Raw genomic sequence first — 25462 nt, 5'->3', positions numbered from 1 at the left:
ATCAGGGAAACATGACAATAAAGTGGTTTTCCTCTGTCCATCGGCAGTGTATCGTGTGAGGGCGCAGTTCTAGACCTGGTGGGGAGTAACTCTGGAGGTGCAGGAGGGCTCCTGCCCACTCCAGTCTGCTCGGTTCAAAGGGAGCCCCCACACCTCTTTTATCCTAACAGTTAAAGACCCTTTTTCTGTCAGCCTGGCTTTGGCCATGAGGTAGGACAGTTGTACCTTGTCCCTTTTTATGTGTCTTCCCTGCGTTTTTATTTTGGACAGATTGCTTCCGTCAGCCAGTGCCCAGGGCCGGGCTGCACGTTCAGGGTCAGGACGCACAGGAAGTCGGTCAGACAACAGTTCTTCTCTGTGACAGCAGAGTTCAGACTGCACATCGGGGCCCCTGTCCTCATGGACCTGTTGGCGGCATTGCTCTCCCCTGAAGTGGGTGGGCCCCATGGAGCCCTAAAGCTCCGGGTGGCTCAGGCCAGTGCACCGAAGCCCCACGAGAGTGAAAGGACATTAGCCTGGCCTTCACGTCTGCCTTGCTCTCTCACGTAACTCTTGGCAGTGGTGGGCAACCACTTGGTAATTTGTGGATCCTTACTCCTGGTCGCATCGCATGTGATACAGATCCCGTGGTTTTGTAGAAATAGATATTCGCGGTGTGAAGATCAAACAGTGATCTTGCCCACATTTGCTAGCTCAGGACCGATAGGACATGCTGTAGGGGACCGTGGGGCTTGATAGATTGGAAAGAGCTTGCTGGTGAACCTCTGTCACTGACTGTTCAACAAGACAAGGAACCACATTTCCCCAAGGGGGAGGGGGAACAGGTTCTAGGTGGAGAAGAAAATTTAATAGCTCAGAGCTCTTGACGCATGAAGAGACAACAGGGCTCTCTGAAGATCGCCTTGCTTTCGAGCTGCCCTAGTCCTGTGCCAGGACTCCCGGGAAAAGCAGGAGCAGCAGCGAGCTGGTAGATGAGCGCGGCTAACAGGAACAAAGCCCAGTTCGCCGGAGGGGGGTCTCTGTTCCTGAAGCATTTATCGGGGGTCAACACTCAGCAGTTTTTAACGGTCCTAAACGTTAGCCGCTGGGTAGGTGTTTCGTGAGAGCAGCACGATACTTTGTTGAATACGTGAAGTAGGGAGGAGGAGGGGTAGTTTGAACCCAGAAAGTAGTGGCGTTACTTACTGTAACCCTCTGTCTGGGGACCACTGGCATCTCAGTAATTGCTTTTGTCCGGTGATCACAGTAGCGGGGGCAGGAGTCGAGAGTGGTGGCTTGGGGTCCTAATCTCTAATTTGAGCGGTTTATGAACCAGCATTGTTAGAAGGACTTTACCTTCCCTTGAAGTAGTTCAGTTGCTAATAGGAATGTTATTTTCCCTGCTGATTTTTGTCTGGTGTCATGTCTTAATTCATTCCCAAATTGGAACTAACCTTAAAATCTTTTTTTTGTTCTTGCTGCCGTCTCAAGGTCTATGGTGCCGCTGCTGCAGGTGATCTCCAGGGGCTCCCCCATGTCTTTAGAAGACTCCAGTCGGATCATCCCTCTCTTCTACCTGTTTAGCTCTCTGTTCAGTCACTCACTAATTTCCATACATGACAATGAATTCTTTGGAGATCCCATAGAAGGTGAGAGTTTAGAAGAATCTGTTTTTTGCTGGCTTCATGGCCTGTCCGTTTTCGTAGGTGATAGAAAAGTTTTAAGTCTCTTAAGTCTTTCATTGTATTAAGAAATGAGAAAAAAAAAAAAAAAAGCCAAGTATGATAGAACATTAGATTATGTTTTCCAGTTGTAGGTCAGAGACAATCATCAATGATGCCTTTTACTCTGGAAGAGCTGATAGCGTTGTCTCGCTGCCTTCGAGACGCCTGCCTAGGGATCATCAAGTTGGCTTATCCAGAAACAAAGCCGGAAGTTCGAGAAGAATATATTACCGCATTTCAGAGTATCGGAGTTACAACCAGTTCTGAAATGCAGCAGTGCATACAGATGGAGCAGAAGCGATGGGTTCAGTTGTTTAAGGTAAGCCGTACGTGGGGTTTGTGTTTGTGCGTGTGCTTACTGAGGTCAAGTAATGTACAAATCTCACTTGGCTCATTTCATAAGAAGTACAGGTTTGTTTTTGGCATAATTTTTAATTTGCAAAACTTTTTTAAATGGAAAATCATTTTCATTTTACTTTTGCCTTCTTTGAAACCCTTTTTACGTTATTACGTGCGTCTTTTTAAAGTTGCTTTAAGTATGAGTAACGATGATTATAAAAATTTTTTTTAAAGATTTTAGTTTTTTAAATTTATTTGACAGAGAGAGACCCAGCGAGAGAGGGAACACAAGCAGGGGGAGTGGGAGAGGGAGAAGCAGGCCTCCCGCGGAGTAGGGAGCCCAACGCGAGCTCGATCCCAGGACCCTGGGATCGTGACCTGAGCCAAAGGCAGACGCTTAACGACTGAGCCACCCAGGCGCCCCATAAATAAAATTTTTAAATATTTTCATTTTTCACTAGACGATCTCTTACAGGTTGTATTTCTTTAATCTTTTCAGAAATTGATTAACAAAGGTGGGGGATAAGGTCGTTAATGTAATGCAAGTTGCATATAAATTCTTTTAAAATATCTTCATTTTTAACCATGCAGAAAGAGGAGTTATGAGTGACTGTGGCTGGAATGCTGGCGGGAAGTCACCACCGCTGAGAATGTAACGGTGGGGTAGAAAAAAAGAAAAGAAAAAGGGTGCTTGACTTGCCATGAAATTTCTGCAGCAAACACATCTAGTCAGCTAAAATCGCTCATTAAAGGAGTGAGAGCAGAAGAAGTGCATTTTCCAAATTGAATGCTGGATTTACAGTCTGTTTAATACCCGCGACCCCTAGCACACTAATGTGCAGCTCGAGTCATCAGCTGTCCCTTCAGGTCCTTTATCACTGCTTTTGTCAAGCTATCTATTTAATTGAAAGAAGTTAATTGAATGAAAATGATCAACTAAGCTTGTATTAATATTGCTAATGGAACTTTCTTCTTGGCCATGTTTGGAGAAAGATGTCAAGCTAGACTTTAGGAAAGGCCCATTAATGCTTGCACTTAACCTGATGGGCTAATTAAGGACTGCTTATTCATCTGACGAGTGCACGGTAGTCTCTGTCCAGCCCGTTTGGCCTGATTTTACAACACATTTCACTTATGAGCGAGAGCATTAGTAGCAGTGAGAGTAACTGATAATGTTTTGATTGCACTGAACACAGTCCTAATGCATCATTGAATTTATAATTTGTGCGGATTGATGTAATATATGTTTGCACAATTTATTTTAATTACCTATCCCTATGTTCCCAAGAAAACTTTAAAGGGCACGTGTTGAACCCTTAATTTATCCATTCTTAAAGGTTGACAACTTGGCGACTTTTCTAACTTAAAAATATGCTACCTAACCTATTTCAAACTTAGAATTCTTAGGTACACTTGGCTGGATATGTGTATTATGGTAGCATATGTGTTTTTCTTCGAGTCTCTGGGATCTTTGTTAATAAGGCTTTCCATTATGTAGGATATCAGGTTTTGTGCACAGTGTCAGATAATCTCGTTATTTTATAGCACCTATTGAGAATTTCATAATTTTCACATGACAGGCTTCTCTTTAGGACTGAGAAACCTCAGGATTGAATAACGCTACAGAAGGGGGGTGCCTGGGGGGCTCCGTGGGGTAGGCCTCTGCCTTCGGCTCAGGTCATGGTCTCAGGGTCCTGGGATCGAGCCCCGCGTCGGGCTCTCTGCTCAGCCCGGAGCCTGCTTCCCCTCTCTCTCTGCCTGCCTCTCTGCCTACTTGTGATCTGTCTGTCAAATAAATAAATAAAATAAAATAAATACTATAGAAGATACTTTACCTGGGCCCTGCTTTATTTTGCTTCAACATTAAACGAAAATTTTATAGTGAATTTTTTCTTATGCCTCAAAATGACTCATTACCACTTGATTAAGGATTAAAGGTTTTAGGAATTAAGGAGAAGTTCTACTTTTTTGGTAAGGGATTGTTTTAGGTTTGAAATTGAGTTGTTACAAAGACCTTCTGAGGTTATGAGACCTTCAGGACAGAATTGTTTGAAGACAATTTTTTGAAAAGAATTTCTGTTCTTTGAGGGGTAAAAAAACAAAGTTATACTACATGCTGGTAAGCTGAGCCAAAAAAATAATGAAAAGTCAAGGCATACTCTTTGCATTGCAGAGAAGGGCTCGGCTGCTACTGGTTTTTCTTTTAAGAAAAAATTATCTTAAATGGGAGATAAAAAGAATCCCCTCCGTGGCTCCTGTGTCCCAGACACTATCGTAAGAGCGTTACGTAGACTGAGTCATTGAACAGTCACTCCATGGCTGGGGCGGTTAGGGCCTTCCCTTGAACTCTGCTGCTCTGCACCCCATTCCGAAAAGTACTAGAATAGAATGTTAGATTTTTTGTGTGTGTTTTCGTGCCAAATTTGAGTTGAAAAATTCAAGGTAGAATCAACCAGAGAAGGTAACCGCATTTTGCCAACGGTTTCCAGCCTTCTGCTGGTTTTGACAGAATTGCAGATGATGAGGCCTGACTCCTTCGACCACCAACATTTTCATTTCTCAGTCTTACGATGGTCCTTTCAGACTAATTTCTGTGAGAGGCTCTGTTCGCTGGTCACAGAACATAGAATTTTAAGTGCATAGAGTCATCTTTCTTTGTCGCTGTGAGAATTGAGGTCAGCTGCTGAGCCCTGCAGTGACACTGCTAAAACAGTTTACGCGTTTATCAAATTTATAAACTCCTCTTGACGTGCAGTTTATGGCTGCGGTTCCTTTAGCCCCGTGAGGAGGTAGGAAGTCCTGTTTGCCATGCCTTTGTGTGCAGCTCTGTGCCAGCGGGGCACCTGCGAGGAGGAAGGTGTGTCGGGCAGCAGGAACGAGGTGCCTCACGCTTTTCTCATCCACGCACGTCTGTACGGAGGGAGAGAAGTCTGTGTTGTGAGCGGTGTCCGCTTTCTCAGTGGCTGATTTCATGTTTCAGTTCCAGAAAGAATTTTTTTTTTAAGTGAGAATTAAAACAACAGCCACGCCACCATTAGTTTTCCCTGTTTGGTGAAACCATGCACCTGTGTTCTCAGAGCGCCCTTTCCCACCTTTGGGGGTTTTTGTTTTGTTTCTGACTACCAAATAGAATGGGTACTTTAAGAAATAATTTTGTAGTGTCTTAAACATCCTGGAGAATCCTGTTGTCTTTACAAATACAGCGGTGTTCAGGAGTAGTAACGGAGGGCTTTATAGAACGTGGTTCGCCTTCGACCTGGGTCGTCTGTATGGGACGCGTCATGGCCTCTGGGGAAGGGATACCGCTCTCACCAGTTCCTCTAACTCGCAGGCTTTACCCCGAGAACGTGGACTCCGCCCCCCTCTGGGGAATCGTGAGTGGTGGTTGGCCTGGCGCTTGCTCTCTCAGCATTTCTACGTGGCGAAAAAGCCACATGTTCAGCTAATCACATTGAGATAAACGAGATCAGTACCATGAGAGAACGTAGGATGGAGAAATGATGCTGAGGTTACTCTAAACTTTCCCTCTAGGAGAACGGCCATTCTTGTCTGCAAGACGGTGTTCCTGGAACTGGTCTTCACTGGTGTTTCTCGTACTTTGTTTCTACATGTGTCTGTTATGAACTCAGATTAGTGGAAAATTCTTACAGGATATACGTTTACCGCATTGTACTTTCACCACACTCAAGTACCCGCAGATCGTGTGCTGTCTGTATCCTGTACTTTGTATTGAACTTCTTGAAGAATTACCCAAAGGGTACCTGGGTGGCTCGGGTCATGATCCCAGGGTCCTGGGATCGAGCCCCACATCGGGCTCTCTGATCAGCGGGGAGCCTGCTTCCCTCTCTCTGCCTGCCTCTCTGTCTACTTGTGATCTCTCTCTCTCTGTCCAATAAGTAAATAAATCTTAAAAAAAAAAAAAATTACCCAAGATGTTTGATTTTACTTATCAGATTTTACATAGAAGATTTCAGATAAAAAGAGATTATTCTTTTATATTAAATGTAATTTAGTCTTGCAGTTGCCTTTCGCAATTTGGACTATTATGTACTTTTTTTGGGTTACAGTAATTTAACTGAATGTCAAGAATCTCCATTCAGAAATGTCAGACTTTACCCTCCGTGGCCTTCAGCCAGCTAATGTACATATAGTGCTCAATATGTGTGTGATGCAGCACGTAGTCGCCAGGATTTCGTGTGACCGTCGTAGCTGGTGCGTTCTGAAACATGCAGGGGTCCTGTGAGAGAGACGGTGCCTGTTAGTTTGCTCTCTTGCTCTGGGACAGCTGTCAAAGGTGGCTTTTAGGAGCATCTCTGTGTTTCTGAGCAGTCACCGACTTGATCTTTTTAACATTGGGTTCAGGGAACCTGTTCACATGTATCACCTATTCTTAATTCAGGTGTAGATAATAGAGTGTGTATAGCAATTGTGTGTGTTTCTGAATGTTTACTTAAATAATTTTTAGAGTTACTGAGCATGTGTATAATCCTTAAGGTTTCGATCTGGCATGGGAGAACATGATGTGGGGGACACGAGTTAAACCCCAAACAAATGCAATGTGTCCTACTTACAGCTGTTGGGGTCTGCCGAAACTGTATTGAGCAGGCACACCAAGTTAGCCCAGCGTTTGCTTAGTGATGGCTTTATCTTGCCTCACGTCTGAACCCGCTGGTTCTCGAGTCCCGACTACTCACGTAGGGGGGGCTCCGGGGAGCAGTTACAAACGGTTGACTGGCTTCCCCCCAGATGAACTGAACTGGCTGTTGGGGCCTCTGCTCAGGCCTTCACCAGCAGGAGAGCTCAGTGTGCCAGCTCAGTGTGCGGCGCTGAAGGAACACAGGCCTCAGGGCGCCAAGGGTCACTTTGGGTCGATATGTATGACCTTGGGCATAAGTTTGCGAAGTTGAGCTTAGCCATGACTTAGGTCCTGTTTAAATCTAAAATTTTTTCAGTTTGGGATAGTCTTCTGTCGTAGGCATATCTGTGCCAGAAAATTGAATAAAACTGACTGGAGACATGCCTCAGATCTCAACACTGGCTGTCTGTTGTCCCAGTTCATAATCGTGACCCCAGTCTTCCTGACCTTCTACGATCGTCAGTCTGTTTCCATGATTTTAGCGCTCCCCTCCATACACTTTCCCCCTCCGTACTAAGTGTTTGGGGGGCAGTTGAGTGTGTGATCCTGAAAGTGGGTGCGGAGAAAGGGGACATGGTCAAAGGTGTTTTGGCATCACAAATAGACTCAAATTTTCATGGTTTCTTAAAATTTATATTTTTCTTATGACTTAGAAGATAATTGGTTTATTTTTTTAGTTTTTAAAGATTTTGTTTATTCGACAGAGCGTGCGCGAGTGTACAAGCAGGGGGAGCAGCAGGCAGAGAGAGAGGGAGAAGCAGCTTCCTGCTGAGCAGGGAGCCCGATGCGGGGCTCACTCAATCCCAGGACCCTGGGATCCCGACCTGAGTGAGCCAAAGGCAGTCACTTAATGTCTGAGCCCCCCAGGTGCCCAGAATAGAACTAGTCTAAATGAAGGAGGAAAAGTGTTTCTAGCTGAATTTAAGACATGGGATTTGACATTTCTAAAAAGGTTTTTTGGAAATTGGTCCAGGGTTAGTATTGCCAGATTTAGCAAGTAAAAATGTGTCATCCACTTAAATTTTAATTTCATATAAATAACAAAGGCTTTTTTTTGATAAAGATATGTCCTATGCGGTATTTTGGATCTATTTACATTTTTTGAAAATGCGGTATTTGGAAGTATGTTTATACTAAAAAATTATTTTGTATTTATTGAAAGTTAACATTTAGTGAGGTATCCTTTATTTCCTCTGGTGATCCTGTCCGGGACTCATTTTCAAGGTTGGTTTGCTGCCAAGTGTAACTTGAGACTTGCTTTGTCACGTGACTCTGCGGACGGCATCCTCGACACACTTCCTGAGGCCCATCACTTTATGCCTTGCACCATTCCTCCCTGTCTCTCTCTCTCTTCTTTTTAAAGAGGGTCACTGATACCAGGGCGTTAGTAAGTAATACATGATACTTCCTCCTTTATGCTTAGAATGTGAGAGTAAGAAAGGGGTGCCCTATATTGAAACTTTTTAGTGTCTAATTTCACAGTAATTTAAAAGAAGAAAGTAAGTTATAGCGTTCATTCCTTCATCGGTAGTTTAATATTTGTGACCTGTGGGGAGTAAATGACCTCGGAACCAGAGGTCGAGAGATGACTACCAGGAGGCAGATGAAAAGTTTTATTCTGGAGTTAGGCAGCCCTGGCTCTGCCCCTTGGCAAGCCTTGGAGCAAGTCTCTTACCTTCAGCAAAGCTGAGTGTCCTCCGCTGTGTGGTGGGGAAGGTCGTCCACGAGGGTGTCAACATCCAGGGCACAGTGTGCGCAAGCTGTAAGTGAACAGGGACCGCTAAGTCAATATGCTTGTATATTGGTCAGAAAACATGTCTTTTGCTAACAGTTGTGTATTATGTGTAAATTTCAGCCCAGTGTCTGTTCAGTCCGAACAGCTTTAAAATGCTAATATAGGTGGTTACGGAAATGGAAAGATGGCTGAGATGTTCTTCACACAGATGATGGTGCTTCCATCTCTGCTGTTGGAAGAGCACATGTTTACACGGTGGGCTCCGTGGGCTCCGACCTGGCCCCACGGACAGGACCGCACGTGCAGTGGAACTCACTGACACCCGCTCTGTTCTTTAGGGGAGCGAAACCGAGAGACTTTAGAGATTGAAGTGCAGTAGGTCAGTGAGCACACTCTGTCATGACCGTGGCGTTGACCAGACAGAGCCCCATGCTCGGCTGTTACTCTGCCGCAGCTGCAGTTGGAGGCAGTCGTCGTAAGCCGGGAAGCCCCTGGTGAGCACAGCAGTCCGGAGTCGCGGGTGACCACCTGCGGTTCACTAACCTGAGCTCGTTTCTGCCGATTCAGAAAAGATATTACTGTAGTATCGGGACAGGCTTCCAGGTGCCACAGGGTAGATGTCACCGCTAACTTGGTGAGAAACAGCCCTCCGTCCAGAAGCGGTACCCAGACCTTGAGACGTTCGTACTGACGTTGTTCCGTCTGCATTGGGCGTTACTGTTTCCTCTGTCCCCGGGCCTCTCGTCCAAGTTGGGGGTCCACATTCTAGTGGTCTGAGGTGTCAGCCAAGGGCCCTTTCTCACCCATTGTGTTGGACACGGAATTTTTGGTGTCCCTGAATACCAGGGTTCACGTGTTGTAAAAGAAGCATCTGTATTTCTATCGTATAGGGATGCCGAATTGTGGAATTTTAATGGGAAATCTCCATTAACAATTGAAATTATGCAATCTTGTTTGTCTTGGGGGTATATTTGGAAATTTACCGTGTTATCCTTGTTTTAGTCCTTACCCAAGTTATATTTTATCCTAATTCCGCACCCGGGTTATATTTTACTTGGCTAGAGGCGGTGCGCATAGAGGCCTGGCTTTTTCAGAAAATATTCTCATGGTCTTACTTCAGCTACTTAGTAGTTGTGTGATCAAATCCCGTTTGTAAAGGTTTAAGGCTTTGGATTTACAGTTTTACATCGGTTTATCTCAGTTCATTACAACATACATTTGTATTTAATATGAAATATCAGGGTTTTTTTATTATTTAAGTTGTTTTTTAAAGATTTTAATTATTTTGAGCAGATGCCTGCATGGGGGGGAGGCAAGAGGAGAGAGGGAATTTCCAGCAGACCCCACCCTGAGTGCAGAGCCCACCGCGGGCTCGATCCCAGGACCCTGAGACTGTGACCTGAGCTGGAATCCAGAGTTGGAGACCCCATCATCGGGTCTTTTTTAAATAGGTGGTGCCGTCAGTTCGTCACCATTTCTAAATTGACGATTTGTTTTTGATGCCATGTCAATGCTCAAATGCCTCATGGCTTTCCAGGAAGGTAGCTGGGACTGTCTCCTTTGGGGGCCTCCTGCGGACCCGGGGAGGGACCGGTGCTCACTGCAGGGGCATAACGAGCGCCTGAGCCGTGTGGGTGCAGGGACGCTCCATGACAGGGTAGACCAGGTCTGTGTGCAAGTACGGCCCAACCCCAGACACTTACATGAGGGAAGTCCTGGAATTGTTTTTCGTGTTTTGACAGATGTCAGAGATCCTTCTAGGACACTTCTTCCCCTCAGTGTTCTTGATAGTGTCTTTTCAGGAAAATACGAAATGATCTTGCCGTAGGGCAGACTTCCACGAAATTGCTGGGGACTTGGGGATTTCTTGCCTATTTATAGCTCAAATGAGCTAATACATGTCCAAATTTGTGTTTGAAAACTCCATTACGACCTCCTTTGTAGTCTGCCTTTAACATATTCCCGATAATTTTCCTCCCTTCGTTAGCACATCACTCCCTGCTTGGTACCTAAAGTTCGTTCCTGCGGTCACAGGACGGGGTGCGTCTCTGCGGCCTGTCCTGACTGCCCTGCGGGGTCGGCCTGAGCTTCTTCATGTGACTTTGCCGTCTGTTTCCTCTGCAGGTGATCACCAATCTGGTGAAAATGCTGAAGTCCAGAGACGCGAGGAGAAATTTCTGCCCTCCACATCACTGGCTGTCGGAGCAAGAAGACATCAAAGCAGATAAGGTTTCCTGAAAGATCCTTCCAGTATTTTTCTGAAAAAGCTTTTGTCTTTCTGGGGACAAGGATAAATTCTTTTAAATTGTTTCATTTATTACTTACTATGTAACTAAATAGTAACAGTAAGCTTTTTTATTATTAACTCTTAGGTCATAGAATATATAGCAGTGTCATTGACTTAAAGATGTGTCCTGAGTTCATTGTTAAACCTAATTTTCTCCTTTAACCACAAATTATATTGGAGCCCAGTGGTTCTTTGTTGGGATCGCAAGAGGTTTTGCTTTTATTGGTGTTGTAATTGTCAACGTGCATTTAATAGCCCTTAAAGGAGAAGGGGCATGTCCTTGACTTTCTAAAGGAACAGAAACAAATTTGAATATTACTTAGATCTAGACCTAAAGTAGATTCAATAGTATAAATATTTTTAAGAAATTTAACAAAGGTCACGAACTATGTGAATTTTCATTCTTACTTGTCAGAAAAGGGCGTATTCATTTCAGGGTCTTGGGGATGAGGGCAGAGAGTAGAGGGTCTAGAAGAAACAAGACCGTGAAAACGTTTAAGGAAAGAAAGCAGTGGTTTTACACCAGTTTCATACTGGGTGTGCACAAGTCTTTAGCGATGTAGCTTCTAGCTGTGCCTGGTGGTCAGGCCGAGAAACCTTGCCCGATCCTGTGGCAGTGGATGTCCCGTAGCAAGACCCCGGGATGGGGAGGCTCTGAACAGCACTCAGCACCCAAAGGAGACAGCCGGGGCCTCCTGTCACTGGGCAGTGTGGGAGCCATGGGAGGCTGCAGCCCTCCACCCTGGGTGCGGCCAGCTGAACCACAAACAGGCTTGAATTCCCCCAGTTCCTGAATCCGCAGAAAGGAAGAACTTGATTGGCCGTGTTATGGGACGCAGAGGAATCGCGTCACTGCTTGAGACTGGTTTGGCAGAAAGAAGTAGTCATGCCCGGAGCCTGCCTGGCCTTTATGGCCTTCGTGTACCTCAGGCCAAATGAGTGGTGGTGATGGGGGAGCCTTCTTGGGGTAGAAGTAGTTAACAGTGCGTGAACCAGGGGCCCATGGTCTGCAGGCTGTGGTGAGTACACAGCAGGGCAGTGCCCTTGGGGTGCAGCCCCCCGGGGACCTGCCCAGACCAGGCTGGAGGCCCATGGATGGGGGTCCTGGGCCCAAATGTCCACCACTGTGCTGCTGCTTGACCCCAGAAGGGCTCAGCTGTGGAAAACATTCCCGAGGAACCAGACTGTGTCTCCTGGTGTCATTGATTGCTGTCCTGGCACAAGTTCTCGGTCTCATCGCTGACCTGCAGCAGCCAGACACAGGCCTCTTGCGGGCACACGCTGCCCGTGCAGTGTTCTGGCCGAAAGTCAGACCTGGATGGGATGAAACCTCTAGATGGAATGGCACGTTTGTAGGGAAGTGCAGGGCCTAGAAGCCCATGTTAACACCGAGGGGACACAGCTGGCCAAACCCCCCTGGTGGGGAACACTGCCGGACAGCTGACTGGGGCCACAGGCAGGGCTGAAGGGGCAGACAGAGCCCCAGAGCTTACCAGAATGTCTACGAACCGGGCCTTACTGGGGTACCGGTGCAAACAAACCGAGTGTTTAGAATTATGACACACTGAATATTTGGTAATAAGAAATTGTTAATTCTTTAAGTGTAGTGTGTTTTCACTTGTAAGGTGATCATCAGGACAGGTTACTAGATGCGGATATTGCACAAACGCTATGCATCAATGAGAGCGAGGAGAGACTCCCTTGGGGTGTGTTAGGGAAAACACTTATGGTGTGAGTGTAAACGGGCAGCTGACCAAGGAGGGAGTGATGGAAAGGACCTGAGGTCGAAGCTCAGGACCTGGCTGGTGTGACAGGCACGCACAACATCCTGTGGTTCCCATGTGGCTGGTGAGGGCTCGTGCCGGGGCGCGGACATGTACTAAGCCAGGTTGCTGGCCCCACAGGTCACCCAGCTCTATGTCCCGGCTTCCCGACACGTGTGGAGGTTCCGGCGGATGGGGAGAATTGGCCCCCTGCAGTCGAGCCTGGATGGTGAGTTCTCTGTGGCCTGGCAGGTTTCTCCTTCAGCCCAGGGTCATGGGCTCTCGTTCACATACCGGGAAATCCTCTTTTTGGTGTACTGTTCTGAGATTTCTTTTGAACTGTTTTTAGTGGGGGGAGGGGCAGAGGGGGAGAGAGAGAATCTTAAGCAGGCTCCACGATGAGCCCGGAGCCCGACACAGGGGTCCCTCCCACAATCCTGTGTCATGACCTGAACCGAAATCAAGATTCGGAGACGCCCCTGGTGTTCTATGATTTTGGATAAATGTCTCTGTGATCAACCATCTGGAAAAGACTGATTGCTCCAGAAATTATCTCATGCGCCTTTGGAGGTGACCCCTTTGCCCAACCAGAGCGTCTGGCAACCACTGACTTGCTTTTGTCCTGATAGCTTTGCCTTTTCCAGCATGGCTTTAAATGGAACCGTGTGGTGTATAGCCTTGTGAGTCTGGAAAGGAAAAGTCCAGGCATCCGTCTGAGACAGGCCGGGTTGACTCCAGGCCACTGCAATAAAGTGAACGAGTCAGACGAAGTTTTTGGTTTTCTAGAGCATGTAAAAGTTAAGTATGCAGGGGCGCCTCGGTGGCTCAGTCCGTTAAGCCTCTGAGTCTTGATCTCAGCTTGGGTCTTGATCTCAGGTCGTGGGTTCAGGCCCTGCCTGGGGCTCTGTGCTGGGTGTGGAGCCGACTTTAAAAAAGAATGTTCAAGTACGTAATAGCATTGCGTCTAAAAAAACACCATACATACCTTCCTTCAGAACGCTTTCAGCCAGGAGATGGCGGCTGTCATCTGAGTAGTCAGTGACTGGTCATCATTGATCACAGATCCCATAACAAATAGAAGTATGAGAAAGTGTGAAATACTGCGAGAGTTACCTGAGTGGGACACAGAGACATGAAGTGAGCAAGTGCTCTTGGCACGCGCCGGACGCGGGGTCACCGCGGGCCTTCTGTCCGTACAACTCCGTGTCGGCAGAGCGCGGCGACGTGAGGTCGCGTGTGTGCAGAGCCTGACAGAGGTGTCCCCGTGTGTTGCAGTGGGTTTGGAGTCCCTGCCTCTGTCTGTGTCGGAGGAGCGACAGCTGGCCATCCTGACTGAGCTGCCCTTCGTGGTTCCGTTCGAGGAGCGGGTCAAGGTGCGCACCGCGGTTCCTCCTTCGTTTCAGTGCTAACCAACACCAGCGAGGAAAGCTCGGCGTGGCTTAGTGGCTCGCTGGTCATGTCATCGCTGTTTTTCTCACGAGATTGCAGTCGCTGATGGTGACGTATAAGAGCGTGGTCTGCCCAGATGCCTCTGTATAGACTTGACAGATTCCTTTCCCTTAGCTGTAACTAGTTTAAAGGCCTGTCACACCGTTGTCTTCTTATAATGGGGGGAGAAGGTCCTTTTGTCTAGTAAATTTTGCATTGTTTTTCAAAATGCACATTTTTTTATAAGATATGCTGTGTTCTGTGTGCTGGGTCGTTTTTCACCAGCACAGCCTCACAGGAGAGAGGGGAGCAGGAGTCTGGCAATTTCTGACCAGCGTGCAAAGCATTGCTTACGTGCACCTGTTCTGAGATTTAACATGTTTTGTTTGTTGTATTCATCAACTTTGCAGATTTCTAAAAACTACTAGGGTGCTCGTAAGTATCGGCTTCGGGAGGGTTATTTTAGTCCCGCCGCTCCTTTGTAGGATGAGCAGGAGGACTGTCTTTGCCGGCTGCTACTGCGGCTTCACCAAGACGCTTGCACCGCGTGGCTCCTGCGCTCCCTCTGCTGGCGGCTGGGGACGCGGCCGGACCCATAGGAGTCCACAGCTTCACGGAGCTGGTCTCTCCGCTCCCCGCTGCGTTTTTCTGAAGGGTTTGCAGAAGAGAATAGTGAACATATACTACAGCAGGGGAGTCTTAAATTATATAAAAGGGAGGAAAAGAGCAATGTTACAAATACGTAAATATTGCACATTTACCGAGAAGGCATAAAGTCCATATTTGATATCTTGGCTTTTAAAATTTGCTTCAGAATTTATGGAGATAGAAAAGTTAAGATTTATTTAACAGATTTTCCTCTTGTTGCTTGTGTTTGTAACAAAAAGTCTGTTGCTTACATAACCTGACAGCTTCCCCTGTTTCTCAGATCTTTCAAAGGTTGATTTATGCAGATAAACAAGAAGTTCAAGGAGATGGTCCATTTCTGGATGGAATTAATGTCACAATAAGAAGAAATTATATTTATGAAGATGCTTATGACAAACTTTCCCCAGAAAATGGTATATATAATTCTGTCTATGTATCTGTGTGTGGCAGGGGGAGGCGAGGGATCATTTTAGAAAAAGGTAATCATTAGGGGCACCTGGGTGGCTCGGTCATTAAGCGTCTGCCTTGGGCTCAGGTCATGACCCCAGGGTCCTGGGATCGAGCCCCACATGGGGCTCCCTGCTCAGTGGAGAGTCTGCGGCTCCTCTGGCTTGTTCTCTCTCTCTTGCTCTCTCTCTCTCTCTTTGTCAAATAAATGAGTAAAATCTTTTTTAGAAAGAAGAAAAGAGAAAGGTAATCGTTAAAACATTAGTGTTCGTCATATTGTTCTGTAATGACTTTTTCACAGTGAAATGTGCTATTTCAGATTCGGTAGGTGTATATTATCAAATAACACTGACAATTATCACGACAGGAGCCTTTCAAATACTGATTTTTTTTTTAAAGCAAGAAACTTCACCCATGAATGTCTGTGTCTAAAATTCAGTTGACAATTTACATCTAAAACTGTTGATGGGCAGCCGTCGACATTCCGTACTCCACAGGGAAGCCTGCTTCTGTGTTGTAATCTCTGAGCCACACTTAACGGAGCGGAAGAAACCTCACCGCAGTGCAGACCCCTCTGCGACGGGCGCGTGCGTGGGTGGCAGGAGGCCGTCGTGCGGAGAGGGTGATGCAGGTTGCGTTTAGAGCTCAGCGACACGTTTGACCTCACATGAATATTGGACACCCAGTGTGAAACTTGTAGCATTATCATTTATATATGGATGCTTTTAGCTTCAGAATATGGTGTCCGTGATACTGGGTGAAGTCGGGGCTCCGTCGGTGCAGGGAAGGAGTGGTGGACGCGTGGCGGGGTCTGGGCGCAGCTGTAGGAGACAATGGGATGGTGTCAGAAGTGAAGGAACAGTTGCCTGTTCTAGGGGAGCAGAATCTCATGTCCTTTTTTCCTTCAAGAGCGAATTGTGTTACGCTGAGGGAATAATGGGGCGAGCAGCAGTCGCTGGCCCCGTCTGTTCCAGGGTCAGTGTGCGAGGATTTGGTGCTCATGTACTGTGGGTTTGTCGTGTAACCTGTGCGGCAGCCCCGAAGCTGCACCCCACTGGCCCAGTCCTGACCCCGGGCTGCGCGGCCCCCACGGCACCAGCGCACTCTTGCCCAGCACAGTACGTTTCTGAGTTTTCTACGTGAACGAGGGGGAAATCTGGCGCTCTGACTTCAAGCCCAGCATACTTTTGAAAACAGACGGGGCCTCCGTCTGTGGGGATCCAGTCCCTACAAATCGGCTGTTGTCGCTCTTGCGTTGTGTCTCCCGCTGGACAGGCTCTGCACGCTGCGGGACCGCATCCTCGTCCCTTGCTCCTCTCAGCCAGCTGCTGCTCAGTAGGTGCTGGCTTTGCAATGGAACCTCGCGGGGGCTCCGTCGACAGACAAGACGGTAAACGTGCCATCGGCCCAGGAGTGTTGAGGGTGGAACTGAGGCGCGGTTGATGCCGGAGGGGTTCAGAAAGCCGTGGGGCTTCCGAGAGGGGAGGCAGCCCTGCAGGCGAGGGGCAGTGCTGGCTGCACTTTTGCTGCACGCCGATCCTGCGCATGCTCAGAGCAGGCCGCCCCCACGCACTGGAGCTGGGGTGGGCCCCCCGGCCAACAGGAGCAGGTGTGTGTTTCAGCGACTTTAAATTAACTTGAACCCCGTTTGACGTAGATGATGTTTAAAGACATTACTGTCTGATGATATATAATAAGCCCCAAATTTCCCAATGAATCCTGAAGCGTAAAGTGATTCAGAATTTGGTCACCCTGTAACTGCCCAGGTGCGCGCTGATAGCTGCACCGAGTGTAAGGCGTTTGGAGAAATCTCCTAATCCTACGTTATGATGCTTTACGTCTCAGCCGGTGTTCTCTAAGTCAGGCCTTAGGAATGTGACTTATTTAAATTATGTGTTAAAATTGGCATTTTGCTAGGGAGAATAGTAAAGTTAAACGTTGTCTCAGAATTACTTCTGGGAAATTGGGGTGAGGTGCTGTGCTGCCTGATCGTTTGCACAGAAACAGTCACTACGACGGCCCCGCCTACCGTCTTGCCCTCACGGCACGTCCAGCCTTTATGGGCTCTGACCATCTCGTGTGCGTGTCTTCTCGGCACGGTTTTCTTCCACTCTCTCTCTTAAGATTTTATTTTTGTAGTCTCCACACCCAGTGTGGGGCTTGGACTGAGCCAGCCGGCTGCCCCTCAGGCCTGTTTTCTGCAGTGTGGGTGTCGGCCCCGAGCACGATGGAGCCGGCTGTGGGAGCTCAGAGACACGGAGCCATTTCTCTTCTTAGTCGGGAGCCCAGCAGGTGCCGGTGCGCAGGTCCCAGCCCCAGGCTGCCGCGCGCTCCCATCGCCCCCGGTGCTCAGCCACGGAGAATGGTCGCGGCGGCCCTCGGGACTGCTGTAGCTCTTGGTATCATCGCCCATGAGCTTAGATGAGACTCTGCCAGAGCTGGCCCTGAGCTGTTCTGTAGTCGCTTCCCGACAGCCTCGCCTGTCTGCGCTTTTGAGTGGGAGCTGGTTCCACTTTGTTACATCGTTTTCCTGAAGAAGAAACTATGATAGGGTCAAAGCAAATAACATTTTACTTAGGGGTTTTTTTCCTCCCTTTGAAACTTTCATGTATAAGTAGATAATTAAGTTGTGTTTGGAAACAAGTAGTGGCAAGATATCTCAGGCGAGGTTTGCTTCTGAAAATGTCCGTGCTGTTACATGTGACTGTTCTCAGAAATGAGCTCCAGGGAACACAGAACCTCAGTTCCAGCCAAATCAGAGGGGGGACTTCTGTGATTGGCCGCTGTGTCTGCAAAGACGACACACTCCCACCCCCCATACTGGTGCCACAGGTGGGATGAGTGTGGGAGAGCCTGGGCCGTAGCTGAGTGTCCCACTTACAACATTTGTACACTTAAAGTTTTTACAAAATCTGCTGCTGTCTGCCGGCAGTGTGAGAAATATCACATATGACAGCAGAGGCTTCTGGCTCCCCCATAAAACCGGGTGTTAAGAAGAACGTGTACAGCTGAGACGTCCCCGACTGCGTTTTTGTGTTGCGCCTCCAATCATCCCCTTAGCTTTCTTTTGGCATCTTACCTGGGCCATGACATTGGACGTATGTTGTCATCCTCCTACTCAGAATTCGTGCGGATAACGTGCTCAGGAGTCTGGCCGGTAAAAAGCATGTTCTTCCTGTAGCCATAGAAGAGAATACGGTATAGCATAAAAGCCTGTGCTTTGTAGGCAGTAAACCTGTCTTTAAATTATAGCCCTTTACAGCGTTAGCTGTGTCTTTACATACGTAACTCGACCTTCCTTGTACTTGGTTTTCTCACTGCAGAATGAGGATAATTTTTTTTTCCTCAAGTTACTGTTTAAATTCTCGTTTGTTAGCGAACAGGGCAGTGCTGGCGTCTACTTCAGGGATTCATCACTTCCGTGCGACACCCAGTGCTCGTCCCAGCGGAAGCCCTCCTTAATGCCCGCACCCTTTTAGCCCATCCGGAATGGGGATAACTCTTAACCCACAGGTTGCTGAAGGACTTGAAGTAATGTGTGTAAAATTCTCGCGTCAGTTCTAGCTCGGGGTGAACAGTGGGTGGTCGTTACTCCTAACAAAGGACAAAAGCAAGCCGTCAAGATGGCTTCGGTCAGCCTGCCTCGCGTACTCCCAAGGGAGGTGCGGGCGTGAGCACCGAACTCGCCTGGCACGGCTTCTGCCGGCTCCTTGGAGCACGAAGTCTGTGCTGCCAGGCATGGTGGGAGATCTCCGTCCGTACGGCAGATCGTCGTGGCCCTGTCTGAGCCACGTTCTAGAACAGTCACAGCTGGGTTCCGGGACTCCAGGAGTACCAACACTCGCCCACCGCCGTGTTCGGGCAGACCCAGGCCCAGCCGCTCTGCACCCCTGCCCCTCGTGCCCGCGGCCCCCGCCTCTGCCCCTCCCCGCCTACTGAGATGCAGAGCGCCCACGGGACGGGAGGCGAGGGACAGGGATGAGGACGCGCAGGTTACTTTCTGAAACCTGCAGCTTGACTGAGCCGGTCCAGTGCAGACCACCTGGTTTGGAGTCCGGCAGAACGCCCTCCCTTCCGTCGGCTTGTGTCTGGGGTCTGCGTCCTCAGGCTCTTGTGGCACATTGTAGGCAAGTCCAGCAGTCCTGTCCTCTGGAGGACCTGCCGGACATTCTCTTGTACACCAGCCACGATTAAGCAACTTCACAAATTTGTTTTGTTTTTCTTTGTGACACACTGTAACTGAAAGGCTTCCACGCTTCTCAGCCCAATGACACTGGTACGTGAAAATGTAGACTCTGGGCTCTGACTCCTGTTTCGCCCACCTCTTTCAGAGACTGTACTGTTATCCTTTATTCGTTTGTCTTTTGCCTTTCTTGGTAATAATTTCTGTTCCCCTAGTATTTTTATTTTTCTTTTATTAAAATAGAATGTATTATTTGTTTCAGGGGTACAGGTCTGTGGTTCATCAGCCTTACACAACAGCCAGCACTTCCCACAATACACAGGCTCCCCGGTGTCCATCACCCAGCCCCCCACCCTCCCACCCCCTCCACTCCAGCAACACTTAGTTTGTTTCCTGAGACTAAGAGTCTCCTCTGGTTTGTCTCCCTCTCTGGTTTCATCTTGTTTGATTTTTCCCTCCCTTCCTATGATCCTCTGTCTTGTTTCTCAAATTCCTCTTATCAGAGATATATAATTGTTTCTCTCTGATTGACTTACTTCGCTTAGCATCATACCCTCTAGTTCCATCCACGTCATCGCAAATGACAAGCTTTCGGGGGGAGGTTGATGGCTGCAGAGTATCCATTGTGTATATATACACGTCGTCTTTCTGTGCTCATCTGTCAATGGGCATCTCGGCTCTTTCCGCAGTTTGGCTATAGTGGACGTTGCTGCTATGAACACTGGGGTGCACGTGCCGCTTTGGATCCCTGCATCTGTGTCTCTGTCCCTTGTACTCTTATGTGCTTAATCCCCTCCACCCTCTCCTCATACTGTAGACTATTTTAGAACGTGTCATAGCCTTTAGACTGTGAGGGATAACTTAATTCCGTCCTGGGCACTCTGTTTCTCCTCATCTCCATGCGTAATACGTGAACGTCTTCTCTCTCTCTCCCATTGTCGGCTTTGGGGGACATACAGTTCCAGCTAGCCCATCATCTGTGTGTGTGTGTTTTAAGATTTTATTTATTTATTTGACAGACAGAGATCACAAGTAGGCAGAGAGGCAGAGAGAGGGGGGGAAGCAGGCTCCCTGTTGAGCAGAGAGCCCGATGCGGGGCTCGATCCCAGGATCCTAAGATCATGACCTGAGCCGAAGGCAGAGGCTTAACCCACTGAGCCCCCAGGCGGCCCATCATCTGTTTTTAATCTTTGGTTGTTTTGTTTTGTTTTGTTTTTGGAGTCCTACACTAATATATCTTTAATATTCTTGCTCCTTTTCCCCATACTCTCCATAATACTAGCTTATTTTATGGCCTTCTTTTAAAATCCTTTCTCCCCCCACCCCCGTTATCCGCTCGTTTTTACAGAGCCTGATTTGAAAAAGCGGATCCGTGTGCACTTACTCAACGCCCATGGCCTGGACGAAGCCGGCATTGACGGTGGCGGTATTTTCAGAGAGTTTCTGAATGAACTGCTCAAGTCAGGCTTTAACCCCAACCAGGGCTTCTTCAAGACCACTAACGAAGGGCTCCTGTACCCCAGCCCGGCCGCTCGGATGCTCGTGGGAGACTCCTTTGCGAGACACTACTACTTCCTGGGCCGGATGCTAGGAAAGGTAAGGGAGCTTTGTGTGCAGACGGACCTCGGACCCCAGGATGCGGAAGCTTTTCCTTTCTGTGTGGTTGCTGTCTGCTTCGTTGAAGGTTTTTGCTCAGGATTGCTGACGTTATTCTGGTGAACCCTGAGCAGTGTTCTTTTACATAATAACTCACATTTCTTCGTTACACGTCGCATGCACAGGAGTCGCACGCATACGTTGCTTGTATGGCATAGAAGCCCTGGGGAACATAGAACGTAAAATCCTGTCTGTCGAAGTCTCTGGATAGCTGTCTCTTGCCATCAGTGTGTCCCCTGGAAGTACTGTGAGTGTCCCCATCGCTCTTGTGGATAGCGTTCAAGGGGTTCTCTTAAGGCTCTGTGAGCTTGCGGAGTGCTGCACACGAGGTAGAAGCGCACCGGGGCCGCGCGTGGGCTGAGCGTTGTGTATGCTGTTTGCAGACTCTGGGAAGATGGCCATTAAGGATGACATGACAGAAGTGCCCTGATAACCAGAGTGCTACACCCTGCTGACCCCCACACACGGTTCACCTCTCCTGTAAATGAGGGAAACGGTTTGTGAGCGGTGTAGCCTCATGGAAGCGAGCTGTTTCTGGGTGAGACAGTGATGAACCAGAGCAGCCCCAGCTTGTTGTAGGCCTTTCGGGGGGACATACCACCACCACAGACCGGGCCGCTTAGGGGACACAGACGTCTGCTTCTCCATTCTGGAGGCTAGAAGGCCACGGTCAGGATGCCCTGCGTCCCGTTTGCTGGGGGCCCTTGTCCTGGTTCATCTCCAGGACAGCCTTCTCTCGGGGGTCGCTTTGATGAGGACACCAGTCACGTTCCCGTGGGCTCCACCCTCCTGACCTAATCACCTCCCAGAGGTCCCACTCCTAACGCCGCCCTGGGGTTAAGACAGTAGTGTGTGAACTAGCGTGTGAACGTTGTGGGACACAAACATCCCCTCCGTAGCATTGCCCGCGGGTGTGCCTGGTGGGAACAGCAGGCCCTGACACTCCATTTAAATCAGGACTGGCTGACTGCTTCCCTGTGCGTCAAATGCAATCCAAAAAGAGAATTTAGTTTTTTTATTTTCTTTTTCATTGATTCCTGACATTTTTAAATGGGGTAGTGTTTATATGCATGGTTGTATTTCCGGGTTACTTTGTTTCATTTTGTTGCAGTCTTTGTACTTACCACAAATGCAGGTGGACAGTTGCCAACCCCAGCAGCATGTAGTGGACAAACATCCTGGTAAAATCAGTAATTGAGACTTAGGTCTGAACTGCTCTAAATGAGGTGGGAAATCATCTAGGCTATTTCCCTGGGAAATGGAAAGTCGATTCTCGATTTCTCTTTGAACGAATGATTCACGGCGCTCACCGTAACTCTGGTGATAGAGAAAATGTGATGTTTGGGCAGCGTGCAGGGACCCCCAGGGTTCAGACTCTTGCTCACGAGCAGCCACTCTGGTGGCAGTGACACAGGTTTACCCCAAACCCACTGTCTGACCCAGAGGCCCACTGTAATATCCCGAGAGCCGAGGCGAAGGCTGGGGAGAGTGCAGTGCTCTGGGCCCAGGGGCCCGCTGCTGGCCCACCTCACTGGAAAGACGCAGCCCCTTTCTGTCCTCCCCACCAGCCGTGCTGGCTCCTTACCAGGCTTCGGCCAGCCGCCAGCTGGAGTTCAGAAGACGTCTTCCTTGTTTGTTTGCATTGCGGGGGTCTGTCTCACAGCATAGAATAAAGATGGAACCTATCTGGTCTGTAAAGGGTCAAACATATAATAAGGTCATTATTACATAAAATGTACGTTACCCAAGAGTCAGTGGTGTGTTGTTATAGATACATAAATGTTTTCCATGGTATTTGGGAGAAGTTTGTTAGCATCTTTGGAGAGTCTTGGAATGCATTTTGGTTCCCCTCTTGAAGAGTGGGATAGTGCCGGGTACTCAGTATTTACTGTCCGCAGTGTCCGCGTTTTGAGGGACAGATTGGATTATGACACTAGAATTGGCATCAGTGGGGCTTCCACAGGTGAAAGGTATGACTGGAGGTGACGTGCTGGGACGGAGGGCAGCCAGCTACAGCCTCTGGCCAACTCCACCCACCTTGTCTTTGTAGTTAAAAAAAGATGATTAGAATCCCAGTAGGCATCATTGACAGCGCCCGCTTGCTCTCCCTGCGATGGCAGCTGAACAAAGCCCAGAGAAAGCATGTGCTTTTGGGCTGTTTCCAGGACAGTTTGCTGACCCTGCTGTAGGGCCACACCAACAGACAAATGACAAAGAGGCATGGTGAAAAGTTTGGTCTCCATCGGGGGTCATGGAAAATCATTGTTTTGAGCAAACGGCTGAGACGTACTCCATTTGTGAGGGGACAGCATGGGGCACATGGGTTTTAGAGGGTGAGACTCAGAGTTAAGGGTCTGGGACTGTGCCTGGGTCCTCTGTAGTGCTGGCCTTGCTCACAGCAACGTGACGCTTCGAGGTCAGGGAGGGCTGAAAAGTGACCCCGGGATCGGTCCACAGGGCTTTAGGTCCCTGGTGCTTTTTCTTAGAATCGCTGTACTGAGATACGATGCACACGCCTGCAGTCGGCCTGCTGGGAGCGCGGGGTTCAGGGGCGCCTGGCTGGCTCGGCCCGTGGAGCGTGTAGCCCTTGATCTGGGGGCTGTGAGTTCGAGCCCACTGTGGGCGTAGCGATCACTTGAGTGGATGGCGAATGAATGAATGAATGAATGATTTTCAGGTGTGCGATTCAGGAGTCTCCGTGTGTTCAGAGTGGTGCAGCCATCACCGCCATCAGACTCGAGCATTCCTCTCCTGTGTCTGCCGACCGTCGTCCTTTCCCCTCCCCAGACCAGGCCAACGATGACTACCCTTAGTCTCCACTGTGTCCCGATCTGGACGTTACCTGAAATGGCACCGCACGTACGTGGCCCGTAGGGACTGGCTTCCTTCGCCTGGTGTCATGTTTCTGAGGATCGTCAGGCGTAGCCCGTGCGAACGCTTCGCTCCTGGTGGTGCCAAGTCTCGGTCCCTCCTGTGACAGCCGCATCCGCTGTCCGCTCATCAGCTCGTGGGCAGGGCTTGTCCTTGGCGATGTTCGTGGCCGCCTGGTTTGATGAAATGAGCTTGCTGTGTGGTGAGGAAGTGGGAAGGTAGAACAATAGTAAAAGGTGTCGGTGGCCTTTTCGGAAGGCCTCATGTTGGAGGGAAGGAGCGAGAGCACCCTACAGGGAGAACACGGTCCAGGAACGTGTGGGTGGGTTGGTTTTCAACGCTGGGGCGCTCGGTGCGGGTGAGCTGTCGGGAGGAGGAGCAGGTGAGAGGAGCGGCCTAGCGGCCGGCCGGACACTGCGTGGGGCCGCGCTCCAGGAGAGCTGTCCATGGGGCGTGGTGGGGACCTGCCGGCGCTGGCTCGGGGAAACCCGTTCACCACGCAGTTCTCCTCAGTTTGGACTGGAGCGGCCGCCTGGGGCTTGAGCAGCTCTGGAGCCAGGAGGGAGGGGTTGGCTTCAGCGGTTCGAGCAGGGAAGACGGGCCGGGGGGTGGCACGCGTGTGGACCGCGCGAGGAGGGAAGGTCAGAAGGTGAGCTCTTGCTGGCCCAGGAGCCCGGCTGAGGACGCGGCCCCTGGCACTTTGGCACCCAGCGGGACCGCGGGGAGTGGCCGTGTGGGGAGGAAGGTCAGAGAAGATGGTGTGTTGGAAGGGAAGAGAGTGTATCAAGGACAGGAGGTGAACAGTGACTGCCTGCTAGGAGGTCGGGAGGACGGGGACTGGGAGGGACACAGTGGCACCCCCTGCAGTGACGTCCTGCCAAGGGGTAAAGGGAGGACGTGCCGTGCGCAGAGGACGTGCCGTGCACCGACTCAGTGCTAGGGATTGCAGTTAAGGAGTCTCTTGTCCTTCAGTAAATCAGAAATCAACATTGCTACGTCATTTCCTATGAGAATTAATCAGAACTGTCCTCATTTTCAGCTGTAGAGTAAGTTCCTCGCAGATGTGCAGCTGCGTTCCATTCCCTGACCCTGGGAAACGGACCTGCCGCTGTGCACCCTGGAGTTGGCCCATGTGAGAAGTGACTTAAAAACCAGTGCCTGCAAAGCAGATTATGCTCTTGTGACTTTTCAAAAAAATAAATGAACATACTGATAGGTACATCACAGCTTTTTTGAAATAATTCACATTCCATAAAATTCAGCCCTTTTTTTAAATGTTCTGTTTGTCGGCAGACGGTACATCATTAGATGTCGATGGAGAACTTGAGCCTTTTAGAGTGTGCCGTTCCATGGTTTCTGACAGGTCCAGGGGGGTGTGCTGCCGTCGCCGCTGTGTACGTGGAGAACAGTGGCCTTGTTGTGAACAGGCTCTCGTGCACAGGCAGCCCCGCTCCAGGCTGCCCCCACCAGCCCCGGGCTCCCACTCATGTGCTGTCTCTGCATCTGTCTGCTCTGGAAGTCTCATAGAAGCGGCTCCTGCAACACACGGCCTCTGGTGACTGGTTTCTTTAACTTCACAGAATGTTTCCAAGGTTCCCGATGCCGTAGCCTGTGTCAGGACTTCTTCCTTAGAGCTGGCTGGTGCTCCGCTGTGTGGGTGGAAGACGTGAGGTTTACGCGTCCCTCCGACGGGACATTCGGGTGTTCCCGTTCCCGCCTTCGGCTGTTGGGAATAATGCTGCTGTGAGCATTTGTGTACCGGTCGT

The 25462-nt window shown here is 49.1% G+C and overlaps 1 protein-coding gene across 2 annotated transcripts in view; it reads left to right on the top strand.

Moving 5' to 3' along the window:
- Positions 1 to 25462, top strand: part of UBE3C (ubiquitin protein ligase E3C) — a 109053-nt gene that overhangs the window by 45418 nt on the left and 38173 nt on the right. For both annotated transcript variants that reach the window (XM_032840288.1, XM_032840289.1), the window contains 7 exons: positions 1471 to 1628; positions 1790 to 2022; positions 10538 to 10642; positions 12605 to 12692; positions 13739 to 13836; positions 14820 to 14952; positions 20518 to 20765. In XM_032840288.1, the coding sequence (XP_032696179.1) occupies positions 1471 to 1628; positions 1790 to 2022; positions 10538 to 10642; positions 12605 to 12692; positions 13739 to 13836; positions 14820 to 14952; positions 20518 to 20765 (1063 nt within the window). The remainder of the gene's footprint in view (positions 1 to 1470; positions 1629 to 1789; positions 2023 to 10537; positions 10643 to 12604; positions 12693 to 13738; positions 13837 to 14819; positions 14953 to 20517; positions 20766 to 25462) is intronic.

This window comes from Lontra canadensis, unplaced genomic scaffold (genome assembly GCF_010015895.1).
Source record: "Lontra canadensis isolate GAN:19392208 unplaced genomic scaffold, GSC_riverotter_1.0 scaffold111, whole genome shotgun sequence".
NCBI classification, from domain to species: domain Eukaryota; kingdom Metazoa; phylum Chordata; class Mammalia; order Carnivora; family Mustelidae; genus Lontra; species Lontra canadensis.
This window is presented reverse-complemented; position numbering and strand designations above follow the sequence as displayed.